The 18,523-nt window shown below is 38.2% G+C and overlaps 2 protein-coding genes across 4 annotated transcripts in view; one reads left to right on the top strand and one right to left on the bottom strand.

The window, feature by feature from the left end:
• The window catches only part of MED4 (mediator complex subunit 4), a 1,135,161-nt gene that overhangs the window by 734,150 nt on the left and 382,488 nt on the right, over positions 1–18,523 (top strand). The gene's annotated exons all lie outside the window — the stretch shown is intronic.
• Positions 1–18,523, bottom strand: part of RB1 (RB transcriptional corepressor 1) — a 175,546-nt gene that overhangs the window by 10,871 nt on the left and 146,152 nt on the right. For all 3 annotated transcript variants that reach the window (XM_050766265.1, XM_050766262.1, XM_050766263.1), the window contains 4 exons: positions 12,172–12,290; positions 8,794–8,939; positions 5,304–5,449; positions 1,060–1,164 (listed from right to left, as the gene is read on the bottom strand). In XM_050766265.1, coding sequence (XP_050622222.1) covers positions 1,060–1,164; positions 5,304–5,449; positions 8,794–8,939; positions 12,172–12,290 — 516 coding nt within the window. The remainder of the gene's footprint in view (positions 1–1,059; positions 1,165–5,303; positions 5,450–8,793; positions 8,940–12,171; positions 12,291–18,523) is intronic.

The following is an 18,523-nucleotide window of genomic DNA, read 5'->3' as shown; positions in this document are numbered from 1 at the left end:
TTAAATGAATTTTAAAATTTCTACCTTTAGATTTTCTTTTCTAATAGTTTATAATACTTTTTGACTGATAAGAAGCACATATTATAAAAGAAAAAAATAATCTAAAATTACTTCTTAGGCTTGGATTATAGCTGCTCTCCGAGAAGTGAAATGTCACAGAATGATTGAGAGAAATAGCCAGGCAGCAGCAGATGGAATAGCTGGCCATCTAAGAAGACAGGAGTAGACAGGCTAGTAGAATGGAAAGCATGATCAAAGGGAATCAAAGGGCCAGAGCTGAGCGAAAGCCAATAACATTATGTATCAATATTTGGACTACATTCTCTGGCCTGTACCTCCTGGTACTCCCCCCAATCTATAAGGGTTTAAGTATGCATTACTCAATTGCAAGAAGTAGACATTTAGTAAAGGCACTATATTTTAGTGATAGATTTCACTCAAATTTTAGGTAAAAACACAGAGGTTATATCAGATGCCTCTGATATATACAATTAAAATGATTGAATTTAGAAAATAACTTCAAACATACAAACAAAAATGACTTGGTTTGTATTACTTTTGAAAACTCCAATAATAAATGGGAAAAATATCCCACAACTCACTTTCCACAAAACAATATGAAATATGTCATACCAAGTATATTTCACTACTACTATTTCTCTAAAGGGAAGGTAAACCAGAAACACAAAATGTGTTTATACTGAACATTTTTATTATTTATTTGCAAGGCTGCATTTATATTGGCTTTTCCTATAAACTAATACAAATAACTTCAAAGAATATCTAATGTTCTATGACTCATGTCAAGTTTATTACAAATACCTGCCTATTACAGGGATAAAGTATTACTTGTTAACTTTATTAAAAAATATGGATATGGATACTTTCATTATTTGCCTTATCTTTCCAATTCTATTTAAGTTACAAATAAATAATATAACAATTTTCATTTGTGAATTTACAAAATAAGGTCAGAATATATGATCTCATTAATGAATAAAATTACCTATGTTATGGATACGGATTTATCAAAAAAACTTACTATGGAAAATTACCTACCTCCTGAACAGCATGAGGAAGATCCTTGTATGCTGTTACGATGATTTTGAATTTAAGGTCTATATTCTTCACTTTGCATATGCCATACATGGAACACATCATAATCTAGTAAATAAATATGATGTAAAAGTAGTCAGAATTTTATTACATGGTTTTATTCTTAAAAAATACCATTTTCGGCTGGGCGCGGTGGCTCAAGCCTGTAATCCCAGCACTTTGGGAGGCCGAGACGGGCGGATCACGAGGTCAGGAGATCGAGACCATCCTGGCTAACACGGTGAAACCCCGTCTCTACTAAAAAATACAAAAAACTAGCCGGGCGAGGTGGCGGCGCCTGTAGTCCCAGCTACTCGGGAGGCTGAGGCAGGAGAATGGCGGGAACCCGGGAGGCGGAGCTTGCAGTGAGCTGAGATCCGGCCACTGCACTCCAGCCTGGGCAGCAGAGCAAGACTCCGTCTCAAAAAAAAAAAAAAAAAAAAAAAAATACCATTTTCTTTCTTTTAGCCTCAAAAAAGAAAAGTTTAATTTCCTATAGAGTTATTTCTTTCCACACTGAGCTCAGTTTGAAATTCTACATGAAATGTTTAACCCAAAGTGTGTTTAAAGAACAAAATGCAAATCACAAGGCTCAATTATTCAGGACTGATCACCTGGCTTGTAAATTACCCTAACTTTGGCTCTTGTCCCTTAAATGTTTCCCAGAAAAGCTGAAACTAGAATCAATTAATTTTGTATAACTAGCACTTTAAAAAGCCAGATGTGAAAACGTTTCAAACTATCAGATAAAATAATATTGAACACACTTGGTGGTGGTGGTGAGGAGGCCATGGTGACTGGAAGGGCATGTAAGAGAGTCTTATGTATTGCTGACAATGTTTTGTTTCCAGATCTGGATGCTGGTTATATAACTAAGTTCAGTTGATGAATTTTTGTTAGAATGTATCCTTTTGATACACAGGTTTTTACGTATGTGTATTACATTTCAATAAAAGATATTTTAAATGCAAAACTAAGTTCTGAAAATGATTCCCTGTGACTTTAAAACATCAGACATTATTTGTATGAACTTTACAGCCTAATTTAAGTACTCATTACTTCTGCAACATTCTTGCTCTTACCTACTATTGCCAAGAGTGCCAAATAATCATCTTTTGCTTGGCATCCTACAGCCAAGTGTAGACAGTGTAGTACTGGCATAAGAATACCTTACGTAGATCAATGAAACAGAATTGAGAGTCCAGAAATAAATATTTACATATTTACAGTCAACTGATTTTTTGACAACTGTCAATGAGGAGAGAAAAAATCTTTTCAAAAAATGGTGCTGGAACAACTAGTTATCCACATACAAAAGAATGAAGCTGGACTCCTACCTCAACTATATTAAAAAATTAGCTCAAAATGGAGCAAAACCTAAATGTAAGAACTAAAACTATAAACCTTTTGGAGGAAAACAGGGATAAATCTTAACAACTTCAGATTTGGCACTGGTTTCTTAGATATGACACTAAAGCATCAATAACAAGAAAACAACTACATAAATTAGACATCATCAAAATAAAAAACTTGTGTTTCAAAGGACACTACCAAGAAAGTGAAACAACTCACAGAAAGGAAGAAAATATTTTCAAATTATGTATGTGATAAGGGACTTGTATATAGACTACATAAAGACCCCTTACAGTTCAATAATAACAAGACAAATAACCCTATTAAATAATGGGCAGTCTGGGTGTGGTGGCTCATGTCTGTAATCCCAGCACTTTGGGAGGCCCAGGTGGGTGACTCACTTGAGCTCAGGAGTTCGAGACCAGCCTGAGCAACACGGCAAAACCCTATCTCTACAAAAAATACAAAAATTAGCTGGGCGTGGTGGTGTGTGCCTATGGTCCCAGCTACTCGGGAGGCAGAAGTGGGAGGAACACTTAAGCCCAGGGATTCGAGGCCGTAGTGAGCTATGATCATGTCACTGCACTCCAACCTGGGTGACAGAATAAGACCATGTCTCAAAACAAAATGGGCTGGGCATGGTGGCTCACGCCCGTAATCCCAGCACTTTGGAAGTCCGAGGCGAGTGGATCACAAAGTCAGGAGTTCGAGACCAGCCTGACCAACATAATGAAACCCTATCTCTACTAAAAATACAGAAATTAGCCAGCGTTGTGGCACACACCTGTAATCCCAGCTACTCAGGAGGCTGAGGCAGGAGAATCGCTTGAACCCGGGAGGCAGAGGTTGCTGTAAGCTGAGATCATGCCACTGCACCCTAGCCTGGGTGACAGAGCAAGACTCCGTGTCAGAAATAAAAAATAAAAATTAAAAAAAAAAAATGGGCAAAGGGTCTGAATAGACATTTCTTTAAAGAAGATATACACATGGCCAGTAAACACATGAAAAGGTGCTCACGATCACTAGCCATCAGAGAAATGCAAATCAAAAGCACACTGAGATGCCACTTTATACCCACTAGGATGGCTATGATTAAAAAAAAAGATTAAAAAAGTTGGTGAGGATATAGAGAAATTGGAACCTCATACATTATTGGTAGGCATGTAAAATGGTATAGCCACTTTGGAAAATGATCTGGGCATTCCTCAAAAAGTTAACATAGAATCATCATATGACCTAGCAACTCTACTCCTAGGTATGTACCCAGGAGAAATGAAAACATGTACATAAATGTTCACAGTAACATTATTCATAATGGCCAAAAAGTGGAAACAGCCCAAATGTTTATCACTTCATGAATGATAAGCATAATGTGGTATATACTCATACAATGGAATATTATCTGGCAATGAAAAGGAATGAAGTACTGATACAAGCTACAATACAGATGAACCTTGAAAACATGCTAAATGAAAGAAGCCAAACACAAAAGACCACGTATTATATAATTCCATGTGTATGAAATGTCTAGAAGAGGAAAGTCCATAGAAAACAGATTAATATTGTCTTGGGCTTAGGGGGTAGGGGAATAGCGGGTGACTGCTTGAGGGTATGGAGTTTCTTTCTGGTGTGATACAAATTCTAAAATTGATTGTGGTGATGTTTGTACAACTCTGTGAATACACTAAAAACCACCGAATTGTGCATTTTAAATGGGTGGTTTTTATGGTGTGTGAATTATGTCACTAAAGCTATTAACTATATATATGTATATATATATTTTTTTAATTAGAAAAAAAATTTTTTGAGACAGGGTCTTGCTCTGTTACCCAGGCCGGAGTACAGTGGTGTGATCTCAGCTCACTTGCAACCTCCACCTCCTGGGCTCAAGAAATACTCCCAGTTCAGCCTCCCAAGTAGCTAGGACCACAGGTGCAAGTCACCACACCTGGCTAATTTTTAAATTTTTTGTAGAGATGGGGTTTTGCCAGGTTGCCCAGGCTGGTCTCAAACTCCCGAGCTCAAGCGATCTGCCCACCTCAGCCTCCCAAAGTCCTAGGATTACAGATGTGAGCCACCGCACCCAGCCAAAAGTATATTGTTCTTATTAACCTATTTTATAGAGAAAAAGGAGGATATGAAAGATAATTCTCTCACTGTAAACTAATTGATTTCATTCATTCATTCAATAGGTATTGTTTTAAATCAACTGATTCTTAAGTCTCATGCTTTTTTCACACTAAAATGATATCCAGCTCACTACTACACAGAAAAAGCCTATAAGAAGATTCTTCACCTATTTTTTTACAGGTAAGATCTTTTGTCTCATTAAATAAGTAGTTACTAAAATATACTCTTGAGTGTTAAAGCTTTAATTTGTAAGAATTACAACAAAAATGTAAATGGTAGCCAAAAAATGAACATATATTAAGTCTAATAAATTGATCTAGTTTCTCATTTGAATCTAATATTTTCTTTAGAAATCACTTAACAAGGCTGGGTGCGGTGGCTCAAGCCTGTAATCCCAACACTGTGGGAGGCCGTAGGCAGATGGATCACCTGAGGTCAGAAGTTCGAGACCAGCCTGGCCAACATGGTGAAAACCTGTCTCTACTAAAATACAAAAATTAACCAGGCGTGGTGGTACATGCCTGTAATCCTAGCTACTTGGGAGGCTGAGGCAGGAGAATCACTTGAACCTGGGAGGCAGAGGTTGCAGTGAGCCGAGATTGCACCACTGCACTCCAGCCTGGGCAACAGAGTGAGACTCCATCTCAAAAAAAAAAAGAAAAAAGAAAGAAATCAGTTAACAAGTAAGTAGGGAGGAGAGAAGGTGAAGTGCTTGATTTTCTTACTTGGTCCAAATGCCTGTCTCTCATGAGTTCATACTCATTCTGCAGCGTATGCTGGAAAAGGGTCCAGATGATGTGTTCTAGTTCTGGGTGCTCAGATAGAAGGCGTTCACATAGTGTATTTAGCCGGAGATAGGCTAGCCGATACACTGTGGGGATAAGAAGAATTAGTCATTTTTACTGTTCATTTTGAATTACAAGTAGATTTTTTTCAAATCATGAAATTGCTCTGATTATAATGCTGTTAAGCAGCATTTTAACAGAAACCTCATTTCTGCCACTTTCCCCGCCCCCCCCCAAGAGAAACACATTTACTGGTTTATTATGAAGGATATTACAAGGGATACAAATGAAGAGATGCAGAGGGCAAGGCATGTGAGAAGGGGCATGGAATTTCCTTGCCCTCCCCAGGCATGCTTTTCTCCAGGAACCTCCAGCTGGGCAGATACCCAGAAGCTCCCAGAACCAGGTCCTTTTGAGTTTTTATGGAGGCTTCACTATGTAGGCATGAGTTTTTTTAAAAAAATAGGTGTTTGGGGGAACAGGTGGTGTTTGGTTACATGAATAAGTTCTTTAGTGGTGATGTTTTAAGATTTTTCTACTACTATTTTCCTTAAAAATAATTGATTCCTTGTGTTAGCACAGTTCTAGGTACATATAAGGCAGAATGATACATGCTGAATTAACTATTATGGCATGAAATTGGGGCAGAGGTGGGAAGTAGTGGAGGAAAGGTCATAAGACACTGTAAAATTAGGCCAACCCAGTAGGGTTTGTTTCAGTTCCATTAATAATCACTCACCATTGGTCATTCCCACTATCAATATTAAAGAGGAACAATCTTTTTAAAAATTATATAATTGCCAGTGTCTATGAATTTTTCCAGTCCTAAAAAAATTAAACCACACATTTCTCTATAAAATACCAATGGAGCATACTGTGTTGAAAAATGGTAAACTTGTAGATTACCTAAGTGTAAAATGACTGCAATATGTAATTTATTTAGTCTATAAAAACTACTGAAAATGCAAATTTGGCAAAAAGGAATCCACAAAATTGAATTTTCCTTCATCTACTTTAAATATCATATAAAGACCCTTTATATGTCTCTTTCAATGACTTGCAAAAGCTAATTTAAAATTTTTAAAGCTAACAATTTATCTCAGTGGTCTTAAACTTTAGCATACATCAGACTTAGCTGGAGGATTGTTAAAACAAGGTTTTGGGGGCCCTATCTTAAGAGTTTCTGATTGAGCGGGTCTAGGTTGGAGCCCCAGAATTCTCATTTCTACAATTTCCAGGTGATGTGGATTCTGCTGGTTGGGAATGACACTTTGAAATCCACTGCTCTAACCTAAGGATAATATCTGACAATATGCCTGTAAAGCTCAGCATAATTCTTACTTGAATAAAATCAGGAAAAAGATTATCATGGAGGAACATGACCTTTTACTGTCTTTCAAAGAGCTCCAAGTGGGTGTACACTAGGAAGTATATGCGCGTGCACAGACACTCAAATCAACCTCCCCACCCCACAATATATATACACACTCAGAGAATGCTACATGACCTGGTTACTGGCCTTCTTAAAGGTCCTGAAAATATCCACTAAATGTGTCTGCAGTAGGCAACAACGCACTACTTTTGTATGTACATCACACCGGCTGCAGCAGGGAGGCATGGATGGGGCGGCATGCTCCAGGAAGCCCGGGGGAGCCGGGGACAAGTAGGAACCCCGCCCCTTCCGAGTAGGGACAGGAGCTCCCCAGTGCTTCTGCAGCTGCCCAAGCCACCGCTGCAGACCCAGGCATCCCTGTGCTCTCAGGGCTGGGGAGCAGGTGGGATCCCACCCTCCCCAGTGCAGCTGCAGCCACCCAAACCATGGCTGTGGACCCAGGCATCTCTGTACTCTTGGGGGCCCGGGATGGCACCCCCCTCACCGCCACCGCCCTCAGGCTCAGAAGTGCCTGCTCCCACTGCCTGGTTTCTCCCTGCTGCCAGCGCCCACTCCAATCTCGGAGCAAAGTCAGGGCTGAGCCTGGGTGCTGTCACAGCCCAGCCAGGTGTGCGCACGCTCAAGGCAGCGCTGACACACCAGCCCCCTGCCGCCTCAGCCCTCTCCAGACTTTGAGCGCTGACAAGCATGGGGGAAGCCAAAGCGGGGGCTGAGGGCAGCTTGGCACTGGCCTGCAGGTGCCCCTTGGCGCATGGATGGCAGCAGGAGGCAGATGGGCCTCCTGTTGAGGCCCCACCTTCAGGCCAGGGAGTGCCTGAAGGCTAGGAGTGGGCGCTGCCAGTCCCACAGACCGGAGTGAGGACTTGTGGTACCTTTTCTGGGCCCACTAGTGGCTGCCCATGGACCAGTTGATACGTACTTTCTCCCCACTGAGGCCCATAGAAGCCCGAGGCTCAGCCAGAGCAGAGCAGAGGATGAGACGATGGGACAACTAGCTGCAGAGAGGAGCTACCCTCTCTACTGATAGCTGAACACTTGTCAGGACCAGCAGCTGCAGAGAGGAGCTACCCTCTCTACTGATAGCTGAACACTTGTCAGGACCAGCAGCTGCAGAGAGGAGCTACCCTTTCTGCTGAGAACTGAACACTTGTTGGGATGACCTGCCTGCAGAGAGGAGCTACCTTCTCTGCTAGGAGCTGAACACTCATCGGGACATTGTGGTTACAGAGAGGAGCTGCCCACTGTGGGTCTTCTTTAAGCTGTTTTATTGCTCAATAAATCTCCCCTTCATCTTGCTCACCCTCCACTTGTCTGTGTACCTCATTCTTCCTGGTTGCAGGACAAGAACTCAGGACCCACCAAATGATGAGGCAAAAAGGACAGTACCACAAACAGGGCTGAAACGTCATGTTGCGGATAAAGAGAAGAGCTGCGGCCCTTCGCGCAGCCCAGAATTGGGAGCTCCCTGAGCCAGGGCTGTGACTCCCTCTTTGGGGACCTGTGGTTTCTGGCATCTCCAAGCTTCTGGGGGCCACTTTATTGTTCCCTGATGCCAGCTGTGGAAACTGCTTGTGGTGTGTCTGGTCCAGCTGCAGCCTCACAGAGAGCCAGCACCTGCCTGCCCCGCTGCAGGAGCCGGTATTTCTGACTGTGTGCAATGGCCAGACCTCATGCTTGCTCACACACCCCTCTCTGTTCCACGTCTGACTTGCTCCTGGCTGGCATGGGACCCAAGCCGGTAGTGTGAGCCAAGTGCAGCCTGTCAGGCCAAGGGGGTGAAATGAGCCCAGTGGGCCTGAGCAAAACTCTGTCAAAGGCGCCACCGGCCACAGAGGTTTCCGGCCAGAAAAACGACTCTGTGAATAGTCAGGAAAGATCTCACAACATTATCATTTCCATTTTATAAATGAGGAAACTGAGCCACAGAGATATTAAGTGACTTGCCCAGTAATGTACCTAGAAAATAGAAGAAACATGATTTGAACCCAGTCAGCCTGGTTTCAGAGTCCATGCTCTTGAAAGGAATCATCTACTAACCTTTTTTATAAAACAGTGAAAGAGAGGTAGATTTCAATGGCTTCTGGGTCTGGAAGGCTGAGGTTGCTTGTGTCTCTGCATTTGCAGTAGAATTTACACGTGTAGTTGAACCTTTTTTCTTTGGAGATCTTACAGGAGAAAGATACCTAGATATATTTAAAGGAAAAGTCTTCATTTGAAGTTGGCTAAGAATCACAGACTATACACACACTTTAAGGTTGTATACCCAGATACATCTTGTCTATTTAATTGGTATTGTATATCAAATTCACTGAGCAGACTACTTAAATGTAAGCTGGGAAAGATATATTAATAGGAAAACTGCTTGTCATCATCATATCTAACTCTATTTTAATAAATGGCTTTTCCTGGGGATTGCTGCCTTATTAGAAAAAATAGCTATATATGTATAATGTACAATTTTAATAATTATAGTGGGATTGAGACCATAAGATGATTCCAGCTAAAAAAAAAAAAGTATTGATATTAGTGTTACCTTGTTTTTGTGATTCTCCCCAAAATTTTTTTAGTTGTAACTAAATACGGTGATAACTTAGATATGGTTCATATCTAAGATTTCAGTTACACACACAGATTTACACACACCTAAATCACACAGTACAGAATTCTATGAATTAATACTTCAAATAACATTATTCAGACAGATTTACACCTGTATACTAAATATGTCAGGCATAACTCAAGGCAAGGATATTAGCAAATATTATCATTCTGTGCTGCCCCCTATTTAACAGAATAATCTAGATCTACTTTCTGATTTTCTTTTGGTAGTTGGCAAACAAACTTATTTTTAAAGACATAAATTTTAAGAACAAAGGAACAGGAAGTAGAATTTGTACCTTACTATGGATGTTTCTACAACATGTAGTATATTAACTAGTACACTAAGAAAAGCAACTCATTATCACAATGATTTTAGAAGGACCAGTGTCTGGTCTATTTTCCACTTTGGATTTTCATTCAGTTTACTGACAGTATCATAAACTGGCTTAACTTGGGCAAAGTTAGTCTCTGAAGTTCTAGGTGTAAATATCCAATTACCTACCAGATGTAACTACTTGAATCTCAGACTTAATAAGAACAAAGCAGAGCTCTAGATTTATTTTCCCATCTCAAAGAATAGCTCCACATTACATCTAGTGTCTTAAGTCAAAAATCTAGGGGTTATTTTTAATTTCTCCATTTTACAAATTCCTGAAATCCAATGTAAAACCAATGTAAAACCTATTAATTTATCTCTAAATATACCCCAGATCTCTCCATTTCTATTTCTAACACCATACCTTAGACCAAGTCACTTACATCCCTCATCTGAACTACAGAAATAGTCTCCAAACTGGTCTCCTCGCTTTCTGCCTTGCCCTGTCCCTTTCTTTCCTCCAAACCCACCTGTACTTCAGATAGCAGCCAGAGAGTGGACCTTTAAAAATACAAATTATAGCAAGCTGCATTTCTGCTTAAATGGCTTCCCACTGCCCTTATAGAATCCAAACTCCTTACTATGGCCTGTGGGGACCTACAAGATCTACCCCAGCTTGGCTCTTCAGTCTCATCTTGCACCATTCTCCTCTTCCAATACCCCAGCCACACTAGGATTTCTTTCTTTCTGTTCCTAAATCCAACTAAGTTTGATCTGCCCTACAGCCACAGCACTTGCTGCCTGGAATGCACATCATAAAGATTTTTGTCTGGCCAGCATCAGATTGCCCTTCAGGTGTCAGGTCAAAATATCACTTTTTCAGAGAAAGGAAAGTGCCACTAAACATTCTATCACCCTCTCCATTTCTCTCTTTCACAACACTCTGTTTATCTCTTTTATAGCACTTACTATACTCTAAAATCATCTTACATCTTGGTTTACTTGTTCACTGCCTGTGTTTCTCCTCCAGAATGTAAGCTCTATGAGGGGAAGGACCCAGGCCATCTTACTTCTGTATTCCCAGTGCCTACACCACTTCCTGGCAGTTAACAGATGACTGCTTCTTGAATTTAAAAAAAAAAAAAAAAAAAAAAAAAGGCTTAACTTCTTTATATAAAGCATTACTTAGGAAACAAATGTATGCATGAAGGCAGGGTCTCCATATGCCAGAAACACTTTGGGTACAAGTTAGCATGAAAATGACGTCTCTGGAAAATGGCCCCTGCACTAATACAGAATACTGTAATGTCAGTTCCTACACACAATTAAACAGAAACAAAATATTAGGCACATTTCTGTGAAAGGCAATGTAGCTGTGAAAGGCAGTGATTAAGAGCCTGGGCTTTGGGATTAGATAGCTTGGGTTTGAATTCTGTTGACCTTAGGCAAGTTATCTTATTTCTCTAATTCCTATTTTACATTTTAGATAACAGGCTGACAGCAGTATCTACTACCTTACGGATTGTTATGAAGATTAAATTAAAAAATAAGTACTTAGGACACTGCCCAGCACACAGTTAGTGATTGCTTTTGTGAAAGGAAAATAAACACTTGGGACCCCAATTCACTATGCCAAAAGGAAAAAATTAAGCTGAAAGCTGAGTCACGCAAGAGACTGCCTTTCCTTTTGTTCCCACACAAATAAATACAGATAAAAGGTTAAATACCTCTACAGATAGCGACTCTAAGTTCACCTTATCTTATGTAAAATGTCAATTCACTCAGCATGAGATGGATAGATAATTGACTATTTCTCTACCAGCTTTTTTTCTCTTGCAACATGTGGATTACCATACCCTTTTTTCTTTCTCCTCCAGACTGACTTTCCCATTTAAATATTGGAGCCCTCAAAATCATCATTGGAGAAAGGCACAGATCTCTCTCCTGGGCATGTCCTTAATCTTGGCAAAATAAACTTCTACATTGATTGAGACCTGTTTCAGATACTTCTGGGTTTACATTTTCTTTTCCCATCATCGTCATCAGCACACAGTAATCAACTGTGTATTAGTCCACATCCTATACTTCTCCCTACACTTATCCTATGCTTCACTCCAAATGGTCTGACCTGCACGCTCTGAAAAATGTTTTCTGCTTCCTTTGATACTTTTGAGTTCATATCATTCTGACTCTTGGAACACACTCCTCTGTCTCCTCTATCCTCTCCAGTTTCCATGTTGAAATCCTATTCCACCTAAACTGCCAACTCTGCCATGAAAACTGCTCTCATTATGCAAATCCTAGGTGATTCAGTAGCACTCTGTACTCTTTTATATGACTTTATTTGGGTCATGTATCTTTTATTACTAACTTCTTAAAAACAGAAACAATGTATTATTCAAAATTCTATTTCCTACAGTTTATAGAACCTTACATCGCACTTATGCTTAAAATCTGTTTGTAGTTTGAATAGTCAACATAACATATATTTTGCTTACATATCTGCTGCAGTGTGATTATTCTGGAGAGGAAGATTAAGAGGACAAGCAGATTCAAAGTGATCAGTTGGTCCTTCTCGGTCCTTTGATTGTTTAATAAGATCAAATAAAGGTGAATCCTATAAGAAACATGATGAGATTAAAACCACATTAGTAAGCATAATTTTCCCAGGTACATATCAAAATCATATTGTTTGACATGGTAAGCACTATGAATTTTAGGCACAATTGAGAGTGGCAATTTAAAAGTCAGAATGAAATATTTTTCTCCACTTCGAAATTCCCAATTGACAATTTTTGTACTTTACACACACAAAAAAGTAGAAAAATGTAGAAAAAAAGTAGAAAAAATAACCTTCAATGCTTATATTAGAAAATAAGTTAAAAGTTACGGGGAAAGACAGAAAAAAAAACAAAGAAAGTAAAAAGAAAGAAATGAAGACATGAGCAGAACTTAATGAACTGAAAACAAAGATAAAACACAGTTTGGTCAACGAAGCTAAAAACTGGTTCTTTGAAATAACTAATAAACAAATCTCCAGTCAGATTGATCAAGATAAAGAAAAGAGATAGATAGGCAGTATTAGGTATGAAAAATGGGACAGAATCACAAAGATTAAAAAGATAATAGGGAATTATGAATAATTTTATATCAATAAATTGGAAAACGTAGACCAAGAGGAAAATTACTACAAAAATACAAATTACCAAACCTCAATAAAAAATAACTTACATAGTCCTGCCAACTATTAAATAATTTGAATCAATAAAATCTTCCCATAAATAAAACATCAAGCTCAATTGGTTTTACTAGTAAATTCTACCAAACATTCAAGGGACAGATAATTCCACTTTTATTCAGATTCTTCCTAGAATGGAAAAAGTAGAAACATTCTTCATCTCATTTTATGAAGCGAGTACAATATTGATACTAAAACCAGTTCAAAGAGCAAACAATCCCCAAAGCTAGCAGAAGACAAAAAATAACCGAGATCAGAGCAGAACCGAAGGAGATAGAGACACAAAAAACCCTTAAAAAAATCAAAGAATCCAGGGGCTTATTTTTTGAAAAAATTAATAAAATACACCACTAGCTAGACTAATATAGAAGGAAAGAGAGAAGAATGGAATAAATGCAATCAGAAATGACAAGGGAGATACCACCCTTACCCCACAGAAATACAAACAACCATCAGAAAATACTATAAACACCTCTATGCACATAAACTAAAAAATCTAGAAGAAAGGAATACATTTCTGGACACATACACCCTCCCAAGACTAAACCAGGAAGAAATCAATTACCTAAGTAGACCAACAGCGTGTTCTGAAATTGAGGCAGTAATAAATAGCCTACCAACCAAAAAAAAAAAATCGCAGGATCAGATACATTCACAGCTGAATTCTATCAGAGGTACAAATTTCTACTGAAACTATTCTAAAAATTGAAAGGAAGGGACTCCTCCCTAACTTATTTTATGAGGCCAGCATCACTCTGATACCAAAACCAAGCAGGAGATATAACAAAAATAGAAAACTTCAGGCCAATATCTGTGATGAACACCAATGCAAAAATCCACAATAAAATACTGGCAAACCAAATCCAGCACACACCAAAAAGCTTATCTACCATGATCAAGCTGGCTTCATCCTCAGAGTGCAAGGCTGGTTCAACATATGCAAACCAATAAATGTGATTTATCACATAAACAGAATTAAAGACAAAAACCACATGATTATCTGTGGTTGCAGAAGAGGCCTTTGATAAAATTCAACATAATGTTAAAAACTCTGAACAAACTAGGTATTCAAGGAATATACCTCAAAGAGCCATCTATGACAAATCCATAGCTAACATAATACTGAATGGGGAAAAGGTGGAAGCATTCCCCTTGAAAACCAGCACAAGATGAGGATGCTCTCTCTCACCAATCCTACTCAACATAGTATTGGAAGATCTGGCCAGGGTAATCAGGCAAGAGAAAGAAATAAAGATATTCAAATAGGAAGAGAGGAGGTCAAATTATCATCTCAGCCCAGAACCTTCTTAAGCTGATAAGCAACTTCAGCAAAGTCTCAGGATACAAAATCAATGTGCAATAATCGCTAGCATTCCTATACACCAATAATAAGCAAGCAAAGAGTCAAATCATGAATGAACTTCAATTCACAATTGCTACAAAATGAATAAAATACCTAGGAATACAGCTAACAAGGGAAGTGAAGGGCCTCTTCAACAACTACAAACCACTGCTCAAAGAAATCAAAGAGGACACAAACAAATGGACAAACATTCCATGCTTATGGATAGAAAGAATCAATATTGTGAAACTGACCATACAGCCCAAAGTTATTTATAGATTCAATGCTATTCCCACTAAACTGCCATGGGCTTTCTTCAAAGAATTAGAAAAAACTAATTCATATGGAACCAAAATTCATAAAATTCATATGGAACCAAAAAAGAGCCCAAATATCCAAGACAATCCTAAGCAAAAAGAACAAAGCTGGAGACATCACACTACCTGACTTCAAACTATCCTACAAGGCTACAGTAACCAAAACAGCATGGTATTAGTACAAGAACAGACACACAGACCAATTAAACAGAGTAGAGGACTCAGAAATAAGACCACACACCTAGAAATAAGACCACACATCTGATCTTTGACAAGCCTGACAAAAACAAGCAATGGGGAAAGGATTCCCTATTAAATAAATGGTCCTGGGAGAATTGGCTAGTCATATGCAGAAAATTGAAACTAGACCCCTTCCTTAAACCTTATACAAAAATTAACTCAAGATGGATTAAAGATTTAAATGTAAAACCGAAAACTCTAAAAATCCTAGAAGAAAATCTAGGCAATACCCATTCAGGACACAGGCATGGGCAAAGATTTCATGATGAAAATGCCAAAAGCAATCACAACAAAAGCAGAAATTGACAAATGGGATCTAATTAAATTCAAGAGCTTCCGCACAGCAAAAAAAAAAAAAAAAAAAAAAAAAAAAATACTATCATCAGAGCGCAGAGTCAACCTATAGAATGGGAGAAAATTTTTGCGGTCTTATCTATCTGACAAAGGTCTAATACCCAGAGTCTACAAGGAACTTAAATTTACAAGAAAAAAACAAATAACTCCATTCAAAAGTGGGCAAAGGATATGAACAGATCTGAATTCATATAAATTGGAAACTTCTGGATGACTAAAACTACAACAAACTAAATTAAATGGAATCTTCAGAAGATAAACAACATTGGTTAAAGATGGCAAATTGAATGTATACATTAACTTTCTCTCATAAAACTCCACTAAACTGCCAATAAACTGACTTATTTTAAAAGACATAAACCTTTCAGATACAACATTTTTTATTTTTTTTAAGAGACAGGGTCTTGCTCTGTCACCCAGGCTGGAGCATAGTGACACAATCATGGCCCACTGCAGCTTCCTGAGTAGCTGGGACTATAGGAACGTGCCATGGTACCCAGCTAATTTTCTAAAAAATTTTTTGTAGAGACAGGGTCTCCCTATGTTGTCCAGGCTGGAGATACAAAATTTTGAAAGCTTGGAAGATAGATACACAAATGGTAACCTACTCAGTAGATGAGAAAAAACTGAATTGGAACTCAGCAGTAAGGAAAGTCAACAGGCAAACCAGATAAACTTTTAACCCACCAAAAGGATGTGGCAGTGGCGATACCAGGTACTTTGGGCAGTAAGGTACTGAGTAACAGGATAAAAGACCTAAAGATATGCAATGGGGGTTTCTTAAGAAATTGCTCTATCAAATAACTATACAATGAATTTCACAAACCTCACCCAGGTGCTCAGAGCTTCTAATTAATTTTTAGTGATTTACTCTTACATATGAGTGGCAATCAAATATTTCCAGAAAGTCCCTGATATAAATGTGCCAAAACAAAACAAACAAAAAGGTGATCTGGGAGATGCAGAAACTATGCAGGGAGGAGAAATTTAAAAAGAAAGAAAAAAAACAGCGATTACTCAACAGTTCTTTCAAATAGGAAGTTACTCATACCTAAGCAATACATTCCTAAATACTATTTTTCTTATTTATCCTGCTCTTAATTCACTCAACAACAAAAAAAAAGAATGAAGAACAAGTTTTTAAAAAAGCCATTAGCAATAAAAGCATAGGTTCTGGAATTAGAGATATATAAGCTCAAATTCTTGTTTACTAGTTTGAAGTTTACTAGTAATGAAACGTTTTGCTCTCTGAACCTCAGTTTCATCACTTGAAAAGCAGCAATACAGTACTCATTTTGCAGGATTACATGGTACATCACATGAAGTGACTACGCAGTAGCCACCTGAACACTCAACTCTTTTCTCAGCTTCAGTGATTTGGCTTGATTATTTTATTTGAATCTCTTGGATGTATGTATGAATGTGTTAAAGATGCGCTTTCAACTCTAAACTTTCAGGAGAAAAAAACTGTCTTTTCTTAAATTTACTGTTTTCCTTTCTATATGTCAAGTAGGTACTTGACAAGTTGTGAATAAAAAGAGGCAAGATAATCATATAGTCATTACACATATCACTGCAAAAGTTAACAATTTTCAGTCGTTTTTCAGTTCCAGCAGACCAACAGGAGATGGATTATTATCTGTAATAGTGACTCACTACAGAAATAATTCTCAAAGTGGAGATGGTGAGCATGAGTTGTCTCCTATGGAGGCATCAGAAGAGAAGGTGTCCTACAGGAGCTGTATTTTATCAGGGAGAAAAAAGAGAAGGTGGCACGTATACTTTGGAAAAGTAGACTCTACAACTCCCATCATATAATTTTTGTTGACATGCCATCTTTTCCTGTATTCACTAGGGGCACGGCAGTATAAATAATGGCTTTCATCTGAGCAAAGTAATGCTAACAATTAACCCTTAAGAAATTCATTCCGGCTAATACACATATTGTTATACTAAATATTTTATACTTCCTAGCCATGGATGAACTGAATATCTTTATTTAACTAAAATAGTATGAGTATAAACCCACATATATTCAAGAGTAGCCTACTACCAATTTTTCTCTCAAACAATGAAATTTTAGGAGACTCTTAAGACCTTGCAAAGATGTGCAATTAACAGGACTTAAGTACACTAATTAGGTATTTTAGATACTTTTCAGATATGAGATAAAACCTAATTTGTGCTTCAGATTCACCCAATAGGATTATACTAAAGGTAAATTTCTCTTCCAAGGATTAAGGTGGCATTTTTCACCAATAGTCTTCATATTTCATTCAAATATTATTTTTATCACTCCATCACCCCAAACCAAATGGTCACACAGATATATAGATATTGGTTTATGATGATGAATGTCATGATGATGGGAAAAGTATAGTGCAGTAGGTAGGAGCACAAACTCTGGAGCCACAGTACATGGGTTCAAATCCTGGCCACCTGTAGCGACATGGCCCTCGATAAGTTTCTCACTGTAGAGCAGAGATACTAATGATAAGAATAGTAACTTAAATCATAGTATATGAGAAGTACATTAATAATGTTAAGAATTGGGAACAGTGCTTGACACAGAGCAATATATAATATTTGATATTATTATGGTTGTGATTCTTCTTTACACCTATGAGTGTCATTATACAAAGAACATTCTATTTCCTCAAATGTATGACAGTATGCCCAGTTATCCATCCATCCACCCAGTATATGTTGTATGTCTGTTCTCTACTAGACCCTATGCTAGGAATTACAGCCATAAAGGTAACAATGCTCCATTTGTCAGATACTAAATAGCCTTGAAGGAGTATTTCAGAAGCATCTGCCCTACTTCACTTTACTCAACATCTTCACTTGATGTCTATGTATAAAATAAACTTTAATCATCCTCTAACACCCCCAAAAAAGGCCTGCTTCTCCCTAGTGTTTACCATATCATTAAATCACCCCTTACATCCAGCTGCCCAAAGCAAAAAAGAAAAGGAGTCATCATTATTATTCTTTCTCTCATACTCTAATCCAAGACACCAGGCAAGTCATATTGGCTCTAAATTCAAAATATATTCCAAGTCTAACTTCTTTTCATTGCCTATACCATTGCTAGAGTCAAATCAATTCTTATCTCTTGTCTGTTCCACTGCAAAAGCATCCTACAAACTGGTTTCCATACTTCTACTCTTGCTATCTCCTAGATCTCCTCATAGAGCTAACGTTATCCCACCTCCACACTCAAAACCCTCCAAGAGCTTCCTATCACACACAGAATAAATTCAAATGCCTTATCTTGGTTTACAAAACACTACATGAGTTCTGGGCCCCTGATATCTCTCAGACCTCATGCTCTAACACTCTTCTTACTCCAGCCA

Source organism: Macaca thibetana, chromosome 17 (assembly GCF_024542745.1).
Source record: "Macaca thibetana thibetana isolate TM-01 chromosome 17, ASM2454274v1, whole genome shotgun sequence".
Lineage (NCBI taxonomy): Eukaryota > Metazoa > Chordata > Mammalia > Primates > Cercopithecidae > Macaca > Macaca thibetana.
Note: the sequence above shows the minus strand (reverse complement) of the source record. Positions and strands in the feature narration are given on the sequence as shown.